Source organism: Bactrocera dorsalis, chromosome 2 (genome assembly GCF_023373825.1).
Source record: "Bactrocera dorsalis isolate Fly_Bdor chromosome 2, ASM2337382v1, whole genome shotgun sequence".
NCBI classification, from domain to species: domain Eukaryota; kingdom Metazoa; phylum Arthropoda; class Insecta; order Diptera; family Tephritidae; genus Bactrocera; species Bactrocera dorsalis.
Genome location: NC_064304.1, coordinates 4187020 through 4205473, shown reverse-complemented (window position 1 = coordinate 4205473; position 18454 = coordinate 4187020). Strand labels below are relative to the sequence as shown.

The 18454-nt window shown below is 41.8% G+C and overlaps 1 protein-coding gene across 15 annotated transcripts in view; it reads left to right on the top strand.

Annotated features, from left to right (window-relative positions):
• LOC105225810 (collagen alpha chain CG42342) overlaps positions 1-18454 on the top strand; it is a 208451-nt gene that overhangs the window by 21721 nt on the left and 168276 nt on the right. For all 15 annotated transcript variants that reach the window (XM_049449487.1, XM_049449493.1, XM_049449494.1 and 12 more), the window contains exon 2: positions 2257-4935. In XM_049449487.1, the coding sequence (XP_049305444.1) occupies positions 3702-4935 (1234 nt within the window). In that variant the 5' untranslated portion in view covers positions 2257-3701. The remainder of the gene's footprint in view (positions 1-2256; positions 4936-18454) is intronic.

The window sequence follows — 18454 nt, the reverse complement described above, 5'->3', positions numbered from 1 at the left end:
TCTGGACCCGACCGAAACGATTTCGACAAAATTTAGTATGTAACATTCTTTTTCCATTCGTATGACCCATTGTGAAAATGGACGAAATCGGACAACAACCACGCCTACTTCTTATATATAGTAGAACAATTCAAGAAGCAATTAATATGTATAACGGTATACAACTTTGCAATGCCTTTAGTGTGTGTCACCTTATGACCAAAAACTGTTTAGATCCAATGAAAACTGGTAAAAAAAATAAGAGAGCATGTTATATTCATACATAAAAATGTATCTTTGTGCCTAAAATAGATAAATTTGAGCAAAAACTTGGCCTAGTCCCTATATAATTAATATCAGAATTTTCGAACTTCCGGCTGACTTTACTCTATATGATTGGTTTTACACCTTAAATTATTTCCTTGCCTTTGATTTTTGTATGTCACAAAAGTATACAATTTTCGGTTGCATCCGAACTTATCCCTTCCTTACTTGTTTAGTTATAATGTCTTTATTTTGTTTAGGATTAGTCATAAGCTGTGTGCTCTTTCCCAAGAAACTGTTACAGTATGTTTTTTATGGACATATATGGACTATCAAATTGCCTTAGGTATTTATTTGATTATTTATGATAGATTTGATCAGAAATTTATGACCTCTTTGTTTAGACAATTTCTAATTTGGACAATTTTCGAAGCTAATAAGCTAATTCCGCCCTTTAACTATCCAAGCTATAGAATAATTTTCAAGAAATGTTACTTTTATTAGTACTCTGGAAGTATTGAGAGCTGAGTGATGCCCCTTACTCGGTCTATCTAGGCGCCTGTGGTCTCTTTAAGAAATATTAAGGATGAATAATATTAAAAAAATAAGGACTGCATATAAATATTTACGGATACAAAACTTGGTCCAAGTTTGTTGAGAGTTTTGAACAAACTTCTCCAACGATTCGCGTTTAAAGTTTTGAAATAACAAACAGAGATCCAGGAATGCTTGAAACTGTTTATGATGAGCATTTTTCTGCTTAATATTTTTGCACTCCAATGAGTTAGAGGGTTCGAGCTCTATATACTCGTAATTAAAACTAAATTCTTAGAGTCAATACTCCGCAACCAATTACTTCGGTACTAACATTTCTGCATACATCAGCAAGTGCAGCCAACTTACCGAAAACTGCAAAATAAAATCGCAACATTTTTGTCCAGTTCGGCCGGGCTTGGTGTTGAAAGCATTTGCAACATAGTTATCCGCCTGCGGCAGCTTTAAATTTATGTCCGTAGAGTTGCAACCAAGAGAGAAATAGTTGCAGATAGCTTATTGGCCTTAATTTGGGAATACTTCAGTACAACTATGGAATTTCAATGATTTCCGTGAATGCGCCTGAAAATTTCACAACATGTATTATACAATGTGGCACGTGTCATTTCGCTGCTGCATAGTCAGCACGTTGCACAAATCAAGCGCTCGACGGCCTTCAATCAAAGTGAACTGACCATGCGACCGCAAATAGAAGATGCACGGCGCTGGTCCAACGCTTGGGCGAAAATTCCAATACATTATCGCATAAAACCAATACATGCACAACAAAGTCGTTTAAGCCGTTTGTGCCTTGCAGGGCAGTTGTAGTCATTTGATGTAATAAGTGAAGTTTTCAGGAATAACTTTCGGTTAGGTGAGGTTAGTCTGGTAGGTCAATAAGCCACGCATAGACCAGTTTTGGTGCTTTGGAATACCAGCTGGAGTTAAGTTGCTAGGTCCAAGGATGCCTGTGCTTGACGCGAGTTTTAACAGACTCTACGGCCTCACTATCGATACCTCCTCCAGTATACTCTACCATGTGGACCCCAGTTGCTTACAGTTTTTGAGTGACCAGTTGAATTCTTGGAGAAAACCATTTAAATAGATTGAGATGCAGTAAAATTAAAAAACTCTCTCGTTCTCCATTTTGATCGTTGATCAGACTTTTAGGTATACATTTTGTTAATTTTTATTGCTAACAAGGTTTCATCGACACAATAGTGTTGCAACTCATAACCACTTCTCGAAAACCTTCTTTGCTAAAATACCGTTACTCACAAGCCACCACAACGTTGGTCATTGCTCCGGTAGGGTCGCGCTGTCATTTCTATAAGTAGCGCCACTAGTGTGTGCGAGTGAAAAGAAGTTGTTGTAACTTTCGCCGGCTGTCTGCGAAATTCCTACACTTGAATTTACGAGACTTTTGTTTATTTCGTTTTACATGTCGATTTAATTTAACTTTTTTAACACTTTTTTCAGAAAAAATTTAGTATGAACAGAATGACAACTGGGCAATTTTTGTTTTAAGGACAGGAGCGTCGAGGAAAAACGCCAAAAAATATACAACATTACTAAAGTTGCCACAACCGAGTTGAGAGTATCGTGCTAAAACAACAGTAATAAAGCAGCCAGAACAGCAAACTTGGCAGACAAGCGCTGAGCGAGTGGAGCGGCGGGCGCAGGGCGTTGTGAAAATGGTTGAAACGATGACAATTGCCAGTTGTTGCAAGTAGCGTAGAGACTGTCAAAAACTTGTCAAACCAGCACACACAAGTGGCAGCGCACAGAAGCTGCAAGGGAAGTGGCACGACAACAATACGAGCCGCACACAAGAAACACTAGAACAAGCTGCCGCGGCTGAAGACAACACAAACTAGTTTTTGTGTGAAGAAAAACCTAAATAAAATTTACGTTGTTTCCTTTTTGCACCAAAGTCCTTTTATTTGTCTTGGGCGACACGAAGAACAAGAGCAACTAATAAATCCAACAAAAGAAGTAGCACAAGCCTTACTCGAACCAAACAAAAAGCGTAGTTAAGCGCCGAAACATTAAACCGTCAGTGAGCACCCAGAAAAGGAATAACAACCTGACCCGAAGCTACTTGACGACGACTTGAAGGAGCGAGCGCACGAAAAGCGCAGCAAAGCCATAAAAGAGCTTGAGTTTCGCAGAACACAGGAAAAGGTGTGACGAGGGCCGACAGCCGTTGATGTGACAACGCTGCTCATACGAATTTGCAGCGCCAAAACGAGGGAAAGGCAACGAGGGAAGGGCACACCTCGTGTACTTTTGATTGGAACTGCCACTTTAGTGTGCGTAAGAGAAATGTAATCATGCGGATAATGCGAGCATACCTTCAAACGGCAACAATAACAACTACTTACCAATAGCTGCCACAATAAAAGCAACAACAATAGTAAATAACACTGAAGAGCGCGCATACAAATCATAAGGACAATATTCACAAGTGAACAAAGTGAGTGAAAGCACGCTTGCTTGCTGGCAAGATATTCAAATCAAAAGACGCAGCAGCTGCAACAACAACAACGGCACACACTAGCCGGCGGCAGAAATAAATGAGCAAGATTGTTGGCGCACTGCGTGCAATATGTCCGTGAGGACATCGGAATTCTACGTCAAAGCAAAGCGCGCAGGGCACAGCAAGACAACCGGAATGTAATATTGTGCTGCTAACGGTGAACAATGTCTGTATGATATCATAGCAACAACAAAGCGAGCACAATAACAAGCAACCAAAACCAAAAAACAAAAACAAGAAAAACAAACAAAAATCAAAACAATTACCTCAGACGCAAAGGAAAAGCGTCAGTGGCAGATTGCAGCGCTACGTCAACGACAGCATTCCCAAGCAGCAGCAGCAGCAATCGGTCCATAGTGCCACCGGAGTGTGACAGCAGCGAATAATGCAACAAGATAAGGCGCTACACGCCAGCCGGACGGCAGCCACGAGCAGCACACAAGACAAAACGTCAACGCCAACAACAGCAACAGCACAAATGTCCGCCGCAATGCTGCAGCAGCAACAACAGCGCGTGCACAAGGCCGCCACAGAGCCAGAAACAGCACCAGCGGCCGCACCAGCAACAACACGATCGGCGCGTGCAACAGAAGTCGAAACCGAAACCGAAAACACGCCGTGCGCGGAGCATCGTGTTGACATGAGATGTCCAAACAGTATTCTCCATGCTGCGCAACAACAAATGCCCAACACAGACATGGCCTTGAGCGCCGGTGCAGCATTGGGGGGCCGGAGCGGCAGCGCAGCGACGCACAAATCACACGGCCAGCAAACGGCTGTGCCAAATGCAGTGCACGCAGCAACTACCGCCGAACTGCTAACGACAGCAGCAACAACAAATTGCAAAACAGTGCACGCCAGTCGCCAGCCAGCAGTTGATAAGGACAACGATAACAAAAGCATGAACTCAAGCAACAGCAGCACATTGTTGACACAAAAACAACAACAGCAGCAAAAACAAACACAGCAACAACAACGAACCGTGGCCACCACAAAGTCAACGCCAGCAGCTGCAGAGAAGGCAGACAGCGCATTCCGCACATCAAATATTTTCACAGTCGTCTGCCGCGGCTACAGCTGGACCAGCGCCAAGGATCGCACCAACAGCAAAGCGCTCTTCCATCTACTCAATATGACTTTTTTCATGTTGTGCCTCATTGCGTGCGCTCTGGCGATGTACAGCATTGTGCGGCATTCGCGCAACGAGCAGCGGTTGCGGCAAGTGTTGCAACTGGACGAACGAATAAGTGCACTGGAGCTGCGGCTGCAATTATGTGAGCAGCGCCACCAACCAAGGCAACAACAACATTTTGATTTGGACACGAACCGGCCGCTAAATAATGAGCGCACCAGCCCGGAGCTGGACGCCACCGTTGATTTGCATAATCAGTCAGGGGCGCCACCAAAGCAAATGTCCGTGGATGTGACACAAACGCTGCAGCGATTGTCGCGACAGGTGAGCGATTTGCATCGTTTGCGTCGTGATGTTTCGCATTTACAAATGTCGCGTCGCCAACAGCAGCGCCGGCAGGCGAGTTTGGCGGCGGCGACCACCGCCGATGGACTACTGTTGCAGACACCGCAGCAAACGCATTCCGGCGAATGTGGATGTACGGCAGGTGAGTGACTTATAATCAACACATACATATACCTAGAAACATGTTTTTTAAACATTGTATTGTAGATAAGTATTCGTTTTCACCTCTTGTATGAAGGTATATATTATATGTAAGATTGCTTCAAACTTTTCTCATCGTTGTTGCAACAGCGATACTTTTTACGGTGCCAGTATTTTTGTTCAATGTTTATTCGTTTATTTATAATATTCTACAAGACTTCTTCTTTTTCTTTATTGGTGTAGACACTTCTTACGCGGTTATAGCCGAGTTTACAACAGCGCGCTAGTCGTTCTTCTTTCCCGCTGTTTGGCGCCAATTGGAGATCCAAGTGTAGCCATGTCCTTCTCCACCTGGTCTTTCCAACGGAGTGTAGGTCTTCCTCTTCATTAACTTCCCCCCGGCAGGTACTCAGTTGAACACTCTCATAGCCGGAGTGTTTTTATCCATTGGGACGACATAACCTAGCCAGCGTAGCCGCTGCCTCTCAATTCTAAACTATTACAATGTCGTCATATATCTCGAACAGCTCATCGTTCCATCGACTGCGGTATTCGATGTTGCCAATGCGAAAAGGACCATAAAACTTCGCAGAACCTTTTTCTCGAACGTTATCAGATGATGAGTGACTTGTAGAGTTTGTCCTTTGTTCGTCGAGAAAAGACTGTACTTCTCAATTGCCTACTTAGTCTGAAGTAGCACCTGTTGACAAGAGTTATTCAGCGTTGGATTTCGAGACTGACATTGTTTTTTATATTAATACTGGTTTCAAGATAGACGAAATTATCTGCTATTCCGAAGTTATGACTGTCAACAGTGGCATGGTAGCCAAGTCGCGGGTGCGACGACTATTTGTTTGATGACAGCAGATATTTCGTCTTGCTCGTGTTCACTACCAGACCCATTTGCTTCGCTTCCTCATCCACTCTGGAGGAAGCAGAACTAACGGCGCGGGTATTGAGACCAATGATAACAATATCAACGATGTATGCCAGCCGCTTTGCACTCTTATAGAAGATTGTACCTGCTCGATTAAGCTCTGCAGCTCGAATTATTTTCTCCAGGAGGGCTTGTCTGAAACCTCGTTTGGTATAGAACGGCTCGGAGAGGTCGCTCCTGATTCTAACGGAGCTTTCCTCACTTGCGTGTACTTTTGCACATGGCTCCATCCACGGAACTAAACATCTTACAAGGTTCCATCTAAATACGCACGTTTCGTCAACATCTTCGATATTAAGAACCGATAAGAAAAAAGGCGAATTGAAAACACAGGGTAAAGGTAAAAAATTTACCGTTTATAGTTGATAGTAAAGTCAAGTAGTTCAAACTGAACCGAACCGATTTTGTTTTTCATCGAGTGCGTAATACTCAGGCTTGACTGTACGTATTTCTTAAAGAAAACCTAATTTTTGATTAGATCGAGTGCAATAAACGGATACAATCAGTTTTTTGATTCAAACTGGGAGGCAGGCCTGACGATTTTAAATGTGGATTTAAGTCCAATATATTCTTTGATATCTTTAGAGTGGAGTTTTCAGTTATGCGATCCCAGTCAAATTCATTTTGCTGTCATAAAACTCGTTTTATGGATCCTTTGATGTGAACAAAAGTTCATACGGTCTCCACGTAATTAAAAAACCGCTCATGGCTAATTACTCCACTTAATGGAGGGCTCTGATAATACCTATCACATATATTTTTTTGGTATCAGCAGAATATTTTTTTCCTTTGATTCACTAATACCTGAGCATCCTATATCTCTCAAAATAACATTTTTCAATTACTGTCATGCAGCTATGTAATCTATGCACGTCTATTTTTGAGCTTAAATTTAATTACAAGAAATGCTCTTTTTTCAACCTGCCTGGTGCTGAAATATGTAAATAGATAGTAAGCGGATTCCAAAGGTAATTTTGCAGAATAATATTCATTTAAATTCTACCTGTTCGGTACTGTGTGTGTGTGGCTGCAACACACTCGCTATCCAATTCCCATTAACTGAGAAAATCAGTTTAAAATCAATGTGATAATTTCTCTGACAACATTACGCCTGCCGCTGCAACGCACAGCTAATCGTATCGAAATAACAATTGAATTAATGCGTAGTTACTGCCGAACTTACGCACACACCAGACCCCGCACACATACTGACCAAGTCCACTAATATTATATACACAGCCACAAATGGGAATTTAGCTGGTGCAATATATTTATCTATATATACAAACGACATATGCACCTATGCTCGGTACAGAGGAATGTGAGGAAGCTAACCAAATTAACGAAGCCTCCGGAGCTGTTGGACCAGTAATGTGTGGTGACGACGACAGTCGGTAATTATTTACGTGCAAATAGCAGAATCAGCTTAGGTCTCCTAATGCTCATTGATATATACATATATAGGTATCCAAATTTGTATATAAGCGTGTGCCTATTTGCTCCTATAAGTCTTCTGCTCTTGGCCACTGAATAGTTTTGTATGAAGCCAGTCTCCTAAGGATTGTAGGCAACCAAAAAATTAATTTAGCTTAACAAATATATTGTGCAGCAAAGCTCATGCAAATATATACTGACTTACTTAGAAATTCATACAGAGTGTTTATTCCTTTTCCAAAATCTCGGGGAAATTAAAAGTATGGGCCGCTTTTATCCACTTAGAAGTTAAAGCTAAAGCTCAAGCATCGATAACTCCACATCCATGCCTCCATAGCGCTCAATAGTGACTGAATTTCAATGATCCCCTCTGGGTTTTCAGCTAGGCGACGATAAAAACTTTGATACAATAATACTCTTCGTCGAATAATTGTGGTTCCGAAAAATTTATCTTCCTACTTTCAGGACTCTACTGTCGGAGAGCTGCAGTCCATATGAGTATTTGTAATATACAAATTTTGCTAATTATTTTCGGTTGATTCATATCAAAAGCTGCTCCTACCCACCCTAAAGTGCATGCCTCGACTGACGAGCATAGATGTGAGAGCGTTTGCATTGCCTGCAGGGAAACGTTCACACATTTTACTGAATTTGTTGGTTTTACGTTGTACTTCGGCTGCTGTTATTGCTCTTGACCGCAGCGTCTGCGAGCCACAATTAGCAGTTTAGCCCCACAGTTACATACAGAGATACACTCGTAATATATACACCCACGTAAGTACCTATATAAGCTTCGCGCTGCAGTTCGTTCCGTCACATCCTCTCTTTTTCGACCTTTGTATGAGCGTTTGCAGCCCCGCCAACTTACACAAAGTATCAGCCGTTTATTTACTTCTCTCATGTCTTGCGGCCAAAGTTTGTTGTTTTCTTTTCTTCTTGCCCTACCCTCCTCAGCAACGTCTTGCTATTGTTCTTATAAATACAGACTCGTAATTTCTTTCTTGTTGATGCCTTATCCACCTCCGGCTGTCGTTTATTCCATTTCGTCCAGCAACTTCGGTCCGGCGCCTGAAGGAGCAGGGTCGCCGCTTCTTTGTGGCTCCCATTTTTGCTGTTGATATTTAATTACTTGAGAGGGTGGCAAATTTATGGCAGTTTAGAGATTTCATTAATTGGAAAAGCGTTTCCAAAGAAGTTGGGAGAGTGCGTGCGTGGGTGTGTGTGTGTCTACCACATATTAGGTGACTCGCCGGTGCTGTGCAAATGAAATTGCCCACAGTCAGTGTTGAACATAAATATATGTAGATATGTACGCATGTCTCACTGTGCACTTCCGTGTTGGAGCTGGAATACCTCTCTTCGACTTGACGTGCCTATTTGGCTTACTAAAGTTAATGGTGCGATAAATTTGGCCAACTTTTTTCGCATACGTTGTAAATATGTATGCATTTATTCTTATATTTATGCAGCAATGCAAAAACAATTTATTTATTTTAATATTAGCAAATAGTTTGGAAAATTGTTTTCTACTTTTCCGGCTTTATTCCAGAGGTTTGATCGGCTCATAAACACGCTTGAGTAATTTGATGAGAACATTTAGTGGATCTCAGTGCTTAAGGTCTTCAAAATCATTTTTATCAAAAGTAATGTCATTGGAGAGGAATAGAATTAGCAGTTAAAAGAACTGTTTATAAGTACATTTAATAAGATCCTAGAGCACCTTCTATTCTTCTGTCCAGAATTATTTATAACTTGGCTTAAAAAACTAGGAACTTCGCAGTTCTAGGGACTAAATGAAGTATCAAAATTAGGTATCCCGTCTCTCTTAAGACTCGAAAAAAGTGTCGACGTCCTGTGAGGTGAATACTTCAACTTAAATTAAACCGTACCTGCATCTGTCAAAGGACCAATATAACCTAACCTAATAATATTTCTTCTTTCGATATAAGTATGTACATATACGAGCTGAATCGATTTAGCTTTGGATATCTGCCTAATCTATATACGCAAATTAGTCTCCGGTAGATTTATTTTTCTTTCTAAGAAACTACTAATACTGATCAATTTGTATGTCAGCTATATTTATATATCTATAGCCTTCCGGTATCATCCGTAGAACCTTTCTCTCGAAAACTCGTAACGCCGACTCTTCAAATGTTATCACCCTCCATGCCTTTGCACCATATAGAGGGTTGGGAATGATGAGCGACTTGCAGAATTTGGTTTTTGTTCGTCCAGAGAGAAATCGTTCGGGTGTCTGTTGTGATTGCAGCTTCTCGACGTTGAACCTTCTTCATCGAAGTCGCGCCCATTTATATGGCCACTGTAGTGAAAGCCACAAGGTCCTTGTCACGTCCATTGCACTTCTTGAACGGCGGTAATGTCAGCTTTTACTCTTACAAGAACATCAAGAAGCAGGGCAGTGGCATCATTTTTGAAGAAATATGGGTTCAACCGTTATTTTGGCTTTCTGCATGAAATAATAGCTCTTGAAACTCTTCAAGTTGCTGTTCGTTCTTAATGCGGCAATTTGGCTTGTTTACGTACCCCTTGAGCCAGAAATGGGCTTCACAGCTGAACAAAATTTAGCTGGCAACCGTTAGGATCTTCTTGGAACGTTTCAAGAGCCTACAAAACAAAGCTATGTCGCATGGGCAGGTCGAGTGACTTCAGCTTTAGCTTCTTGTACAAGCTGTATTTTGTATGAATTCAATTTAAGATCGCCAAGCTATTCCATACGTCGGTTCGAGTTACTGCGAACGGCGCCGAATCGACTGTCCATACTCCTTGTGCACACTCTTAGCTACAGCTGCTATATTTTCTTCACTGCGTGCTGGATTCGGTCTATGCAATCGAATAATATCCTATAATGAGTGCTGGGTCTCAAGAGGGGTGATGGTATTGCAAATAGTCCGCTTAGTAGGCCGATTATGTTGATCATAAGTTGAGCGAAGGGCGCGAAAAGCATTCTTTACAGAATGTCTTACCATGATGAAATGTCAAACAGTACTGAACAAAATTAACATGACAAATTGACTCGACTCAGACGTAATCTATCAAAAACAGGCTGTTGAAAAAAGTACCTCTACTTGGATCAGCCTATGTACATTAGGAAATGTCTATAGCAGGGATCAGAAATTGTGCTTCGTTTAATGTAATGTATGTATATTAGAGAATTTAAATTCAAATAGCTATGCAAATAACGGGTGATTTTTTTGAGGTTAGGATTTTCATGCATTAGTATTTGACAGATCACGTGGGATTTCAGACATGGTGTCAAAGAGAAAGATGCTCAGTATGCTTTGACATTTCATCATGAATAGACTTACTAACGAGCAACGCTTGCAAATCATTGAATTTTATTACCAAAATCAGTGTTCGGTTCGAAATGTGTTTCGCGCGCGTGTTTTGTTCAGCGATGAGGCTCATTTCTGGTTGAATGGCTACGTAAATAAGCAAAATTGCCGCATTTGGGGTGAAGAGCAACCAGAAGCCGTTCAAGAACTGCCCATGCATCCCGAAAAATGCACTGTTTGGTGTGGTTTGTACGCTGGTGGAATCATTGGACCGTATTTTTTCAAAGATGCTGTTGGACGCAACGTTACGGTGAATGGCGATCGCTATCGTTCGATGCTAACAAACTTTTTGTTGCCAAAAATGGAAGAACTGAACTTGGTTGACATGTGGTTTCAACAAGATGGCGCTACATGCCACACAGCTCGCGATTCTATGGCCATTTTGAGGGAAAACTTCGGACAACAATTCATCTCAAGAAATGGACCCGTAAGTTGGCCACCAAGATCATGCGATTTAACGCCTTTAGACTATTTTTTGTGGGGCTACGTCAAGTCTAAAGTCTACAGAAATAAGCCAGCAACTATTCCAGCTTTGGAAGACAACATTTCCGAAGAAATTCGGGCTATTCCGGCCGAAATGCTCGAAAAAGTTGCCCAAAATTGGACTTTCCGAATGGACCACCTAAGACGCAGCCGCGGTCAACATTTAAATGAAATATCTTCAAAAAGTAAATGTCATGAAAATATCTAACGTTTCAAATAAAGAACGGATTTTGCAAATTTTATGCGTTTTTTTTAAAAAAAAAGTTATCAAGCTCTTAAAAAATCACCCAGGTAGACTTTTCTCGCCGTATATTTTTACGTCCAATCTCCACAAAATACAATTATCTATATGTATGTATTTATGTACATATGAATCCTCCGTTTTGCCTTTTTCTTTCATTTCACTTTTGTCCTGTGGTCTGTGGTCTCAAACTCTGCAAACTGCCATTACCCCCAACATGTTCACTTTTTTGCCTCGCGCGTTCAACCAACGCCTCATATTGCCTATCTTTCTTCATCGCCGGCGCCCCGCACTTGGACACATCTAATGTATACATTTATTGGTGTTTAGCGTGTTTAGAGCTCGTGCCACTTGGGAAAAGTATTTATGTAGTTCTGCGTCGATAAAGTTTGATTATTCAGGGATTACTGTCGGATTGGTCGCACCGGTCGCTCATACACAAACATTTCAAAATCGTTAGAACGAACTACCACAACCGCATTGTTCCTTTGCTATTGTTGTTGTTGCCACTGCTGTTATCCGTTTTGCATAAATTCGCACAGACGCTTGAGAATATGGAAATAACACAGCCGAAGAGAGAGAGAGAAAAAATTCAGTCAAAATTTATTTCGGACATGCGACGGCTGCGACGCTGGCGGTGGCGGTGGCGAGCTTAGAAGGGCGCCGGGTATTAACACAATTTGTGTTGACATTCACACAATTAAGTCGCCTGCAATAAAAGTAAGTCTTGGCTTATAGTGATTGTGGCGCTCGGCGAGACGGCTGGACCTGGCCATTTATGAGCACGTTTCATGCACTCGCTCCTCAAACACACTCACATTGACACAGTGGTGGGTGTGCTTATGTTTGCACAAAAGTTTATCCAAGGATTAAAGTGGCGACAACATTTGTTGCACAGTCGGTCACTCAGCAAACAGCGCAGACAAGCCGCAAACTAGCGACAAAGAAACTATTAGAAGAACAAAGAGACAAGTTCAACAACTGGACGTTAATCCTTTGTGGAGCAGCTTGTGTGCATAGGGAAATGTGCGAACGTGGGGTTTCACCAGAAAAAGTTTGTAGCGCTTTCCGCACATATTTCATATGCATTTGTGATTCACTCTTCGAGGGTCATTAAATTAAGTGTTGACATGAAGTGATGAACATCAACGCCACGCACACATATTTCTACCAACATATGTCGCAAATAACTGTAAATACGAGCTACTCGCATATGAGCAAACAGTTTAACAGAGAAGTGTACGAAGTAAAGTGTGTGTCGGTTGTTCAAAAAAAGGCAAAGGATCAACGTCTCCTGGGAGTAGTTTGCTGATTCGTTTTTGATAAAAATTATGGAAATTTTTCCACTCAAACTTTTTCGGACCCAATTCTTACTAAATTATGAGGAAATTTTTGTAAGTGCCTTGCGATTATTACTTGCTCTCTCTACTCTACTATTTAATTCTGGTGGCACATCAGCACACATATGGCCTAAAAGTGACTACGGGAAATATGATAATATACTATACACGTAGAGATATATTAGATTACACTTAATCTAGACATGATTAAATCCCGAGTGTTATAAACTGATATTTTAGGCGCCGTAAATGAGATTATTCTTCCTTATTGGCGTATACTCGTACACCGCCTACGCGGTTATAGCCGAGTTTACAACAGCGCGCCAGTCGTTCCTCCTTTTCGCAGTTTGGCGCCAATTGGAGATTCCAAGCGAAGCCAGGTCCTTCTCCACATGGTCTTTTCAAAGGAGTAAAGGTCTTCTTCTTCGTTTGCTTCCCCCGGCGAATACTGCGTCAAATACTTTCAGAGTTGGAGTCCTTTCAGCCATTCGGACGACATGGCTTAGCCAACGTAGCCGCTGTATCTTAATTCGCAGAACTACGACGACATTGACGTCGTATATCTCATGTAGTTCATGGTGCTATCGAATGCGGTACTCGTCGTTACCAAAGCGAAAGGGACCATAAATCTTCCGCACCACCTTTCTCTCGAAAACTCGTTACGTCGACTCATCAGATGTTGTCATCGTCCATACCTTTCACCTTATAGTAGTTCGGGAAAAATAAGTGACTTATAGCATTGGGCATTGTTTCGTCGAGAGAGGGTTTTACTTCTCAATTGCCTACTCAAACCGATGTAGCACCTGTAAGAGTTTTTCTTCGATGGATTTCGAGTCTGACATTGTTGTTGGTGTTCATACTGGTTCCAAGATATACGAAATTATTTACTACTTCGAAGTTATGACCGTCAAAAATGACGTGGGAGCCAAGTAGCGAGTGCGTCGACGGTTTGTTCGATGACAGGAGTTATCTTCGTCTCTTAGGTGAGTTTACCGCAGCTATTTATAGAATCTACATGCTTTGCGGAGATTAAAGAAGATTTTAATGGCTTTTCTCTGCGATAACTTTAGCAGATATTTCCTCAGTTATTTAGGTAATTGCATAAAAAATGTTAGCTGGTTGTTATTACTCAATACTAAGCTCGAAAAACTATTGGATTAATTTACGTTATTTACTGTAGCCTATCAAATAGCTTGCTGAGAGGACATCCTTACTTTCGGCAGATTGACAATGAGTCGGAACACCGTTGTCCTCTTACGTATTGCCATTTGATCTATCAACCTCCTGGGAGCTCAGCAAGCGCTGCCTAAAATTCGTGCCGCTGCTAGATTTTCTGCCTCGAATTGGAACGCCAAAGATCCTCCTCTTGCTCTAAGCAAGGCTCATCTCGCCGCCATGGCAGGCATTCTAGCTGGACAATGACCAATGGTTCACATACAATAAGGTTGTTTATGTCGTCGGACGCAAATTGTCAACTGTATTTAAAGAAGTCGAGGTGAAATCATTTAGACACTTACTTCTCAGCTGTTCAGCTTTTGCCAGATTGCGGTTGAAACATCTCCATAGGCCCAACTTCCGCGAACCCAGCCTGATGATCAATTTCAAGTAGGTTTGGAGATCCCTTAGGACAAACTTCACAATTCTCCAAGTGAGATTCTTTTTTCGAGTTTTTTTCCGTGACATCGCACATTGAAAAGACTAAAAGTTATAGAAAGTTTTGGTTCCTTGTGTACTTCTTCTATAATATCAGTTCTCAAGGATCACTTAATGACCCAACAAGTAAAAGACACAGAGACTCTTTCTACAATTCTACCATCACCAGTTCCATTAAACCCTTTTTTAAAACAGAAGCCAACCAACAATCAACATTGCAGTGATTCCAGTGATGCCTCAATTTGTGCTCGTCGCACGTACATTTTCACACATTACATGTATGTATGTGTGTGTGTGCATACCTGGCTATTTTGTCATTATTGACTTCAAAGCCAAAATAGCAATCTTTCAAACTTGCCATTTGTGTTCTTATTTCCTAAGTTAGTTTGGTCGGATTGTAAAACAAAAGCAAGGTGACCTCAGTAATTTTAGCCACAAGAGGAATGCTTTCGAATGCAAATGTAAGTGGGAATTCAGAACCCTGGAAATAATTCGACACCACACACATGCACAACAGACTTTTAACCAGCTGAACAGTGACACACATGGGAGCCTGCATTGATAGCCACACACACACACACACACAAGTCTTCACTCTACGCCGACAGCTCTCTTTTAGCATTAGCAGAGTGGTTCTAAGCTGAGATGAGCCGCACATTGAGAGCACTTGCTGGCGCGCTGCATGCACTGCGCCCAGCCAAAGTAGATTTTCGATTTAGGATTTCGGCCTTGCTTCCAGCAGCAGCGGTGGCGATGATAAATGAAGCACCTGACTGCAACTGTCGTGGGCAAACAAGCCTTCATTCCCCGCCCTCCTGCTCGGCAGCAACACAACTGGTCGAAGACCTCAACTCCCTGTCCATAGTTCAGCAGACATATTCCGCTTTTTCGCCAATACACTCATATCGAGGTGGCAGCTTCGCTTTTTGTTGCTTTTGCCGGCTTTGTCCATTTGCTGTGCTGTTGCTGCCTTTGTACTGTGATCATTTGCACCCGTCAGCTATTTAGGACACACCGAAGCACTCATCCGCAGCATACGCATCCACACTCACGTGTCCGAATAAATGAGTGGGGGATTGGCGAGCATCCACCGCATGAGGACTGCGCAAATAGACGCGTGCTACTCATGAGGACATTGGAGTGCATCAAAGCGTCAATACAATCGGTAAATGTACTTGAACCCTTGTCTATGCTGTGCGAGATGTAGTGGATGCCTGCTTTGTTGTTGTTATTACTGAGCACCTAACTGTTGCTGGGAACAATAGTGCGTTGTACATCGCGCTGGAATTGTCATCTGCAAGCGATGTGCGATGCTGTAAAAAATGTGCTGGCGCCCCGGGTCGACTTGTCCAGCCTCAATTGCTCAACCGACCGTTGGCGACAGTTGAGCAGGCAAAGCTATGCGAAGCCGTCTAGAGCTCAACGAATCTGTCGCAGCCGAAAAGTAAGGTCATGTGGACTGTCGCTCTCTCACCCCGCAACGCTCCGACGGTATCTTATCGATTTGTGTTGAAGTGAAATTTCACATATTTTTCCTCACTCACACGCACACACCAACAAACATGGGCATTTACTTGGCAAATAGACGACAAATCGGCATATGCTAGTAGCGCGACGATTGTCCGTGACCACATTGACATGTCATTGAACAGAATTACGAATTTGCATTTGAATTTGCATGCGAGCAGTCAATCGATGACAGCGCAGTGTAGGACAGGGAAGGGCAGGGTGGAAGAGGGATGTGTGACATTGGCTGGCTGGGTGAGGGACTACTCGATCTTTTCACATTCGTAGACACTCGCAGACAAATTCTGTTGACCAAGCGGCCGAACTGTGGTTTACTACACCAAACAGTTATCGGCAGTAGAGACCGAGAGAGAGTTTGAAGTATGACGCAATTACACATGAATGCAGGAATTTAATATGTACATTTGTAGGCAATCATAGACAGTTTTAGGCATTCGTGCGGGCCTCTGGCGAGCGCTTGCCTATTGGACTTCGGAGTGCAGTCGCACTGTCACCAGCAGTGGTTCGATTTAAATGTGATTTATTATAAATGACTTTCACCTTAAGGCTGGTTTGCGGCCGCCTGACGTGTACACATGTACGTTACAAACTCAACTTGACAGAGATTTATGTAGTGCAATTAGTGGTAGTTGTCTTATCGGAACTATTGTTGTCTCTCATTTGATTATTATTTAAAACTAAAGAAGCACATAACCTTAAAAGTAGAAGGAAACGTTGGTAATGGCGTTAGATATCAAGGCTAATTGGAGCTCTTAATTTGATTTTGTGACTCGATTGACAATGTGATGGATCAGATTTCCTGAAAACTACTCTAAACGGAGTTAAACGTTTGCATGTGGAAAGCATGGAAATGAAGTTGTACTTCATGCGTTTAATTGAGAGATAAAATACCTTGAAACCTTGTTGGAAAAACGTTCCAAGTGCGCACACATTCTATAGTGTGTATAGTTGTAGTACATTCCATAGACTTGTTATAAGCCTTGGTTGGAATTGTCTTCAGAGAACTCGTGGTGGGTTTCCCGACGCGGAATTTTCAGTTTCGAAACTGGAAAAAAGTCACAGGAAGACAAATCTGGCAAATTCGATTACTGAGCGATGACTCTCGTTTCCGTTTTTGGCCAAAAAGTCCATCACAATTATGCTACAATTTGATGCGGCTTTGTCATGATGCGAAATTTATAAATTTTTAGCCCACAAATCCGGTCGTTTACAACGAATTGCTTTACGTAGACGCTTCGAGACCGACAAATGGTATTTCTTTTTGATCGTTTGACTCTTTGGCACTAATTCATGTTGAACCACACTTCGGTAATTAAAGAAAACACTGAATACCAATTTCGACGTAGATTTTTCGGTTTTGGCTCATTTTTGGACCGCTATTCGTTAGATTGATCAGTTTCAACGACCAATTCATAAACCCACAGCTTGTTGTAAATACCTCAGTTTTGTCATAATTAGAGCTTCACTGACAGCTTTCCATTTTACAGAGGATTACAGAGAGCACATAAGAGCAGTCAAATTTTCCACAGTGAGATTACCTCTTAGTGTAGCTTTTAGCTTTTCTCTTATACTTGAAAACCGACGGCAATGATAGAACACGTGGTCAGAGTCTTCTATGTACTCTGTGCCGGTCGGACAATAGGACTAAAGTCATGACGATATTTGTAGGTAGCTTCTAAAGCACCCATGGGCACTAAGTATTTGGGTCAGGTGGAAGTCCAGGTCCCCATGTTGACTATCTATTCACGAATGTATGTCCGGAATCAGTGTGTGGGTCCAACGTTCTTTGGACGAAGTTTGGCACCGTTGCTGCCACGTCGCGATGCTTTTGAGACTCTCGAAGTTATTAAGTATCTCTCTACTCGTCGAAATTTTGGAAAAGATGCAGGTTTATTCGTACTAGTCCAGCATTCATACCCAAAATATTAACCAAAATACATATGTTGAGCCGATCCATAGGAGATGTTGAGATCCTCTGCTGTCTCTCCAATGCCAACAAGGTGAATTTCAAGCACGGTTTACTGGTTGTTACCGCTAGCAATTTTAAAATAGAGTAGAAATATATACCGGGTCATGATCTATTAATCGGACAATAAAAACCTTTCTTCGATGTGGTCTTCGCAGTAATAAACAAAATCAATATGGAAAGTGGGGAGTAGCCCTGCCATAAATTGCAGAACTCAAGGATATGAATTTAATTGATGCTCAAAAGCCAGACTATGCAATTATGAATATGCATATGTATGTATATGGACCACATAAGTGTAAGTATATGAGAAGTACATATGTAAATGGAACTTATTTGCTCCGGTTTTATGTGCAAAAACTATAATCACTTAACAAGTGGAACAATTGTAGCATTAAAGGCAGTTCCATTTAAAAATGTACCATCAATTCCTTTGAGCCTGTTTATGTATGTGTACATATATGTGTTTGAGTGCGTGACCATCAATATGCCCATATATATTTTTCCAAGTGCAATTATAATACCAGCAGATCTAGCCAACAGAGTAGCATAAAGGCAAATTGATTTGGTTTATGTAAATAAG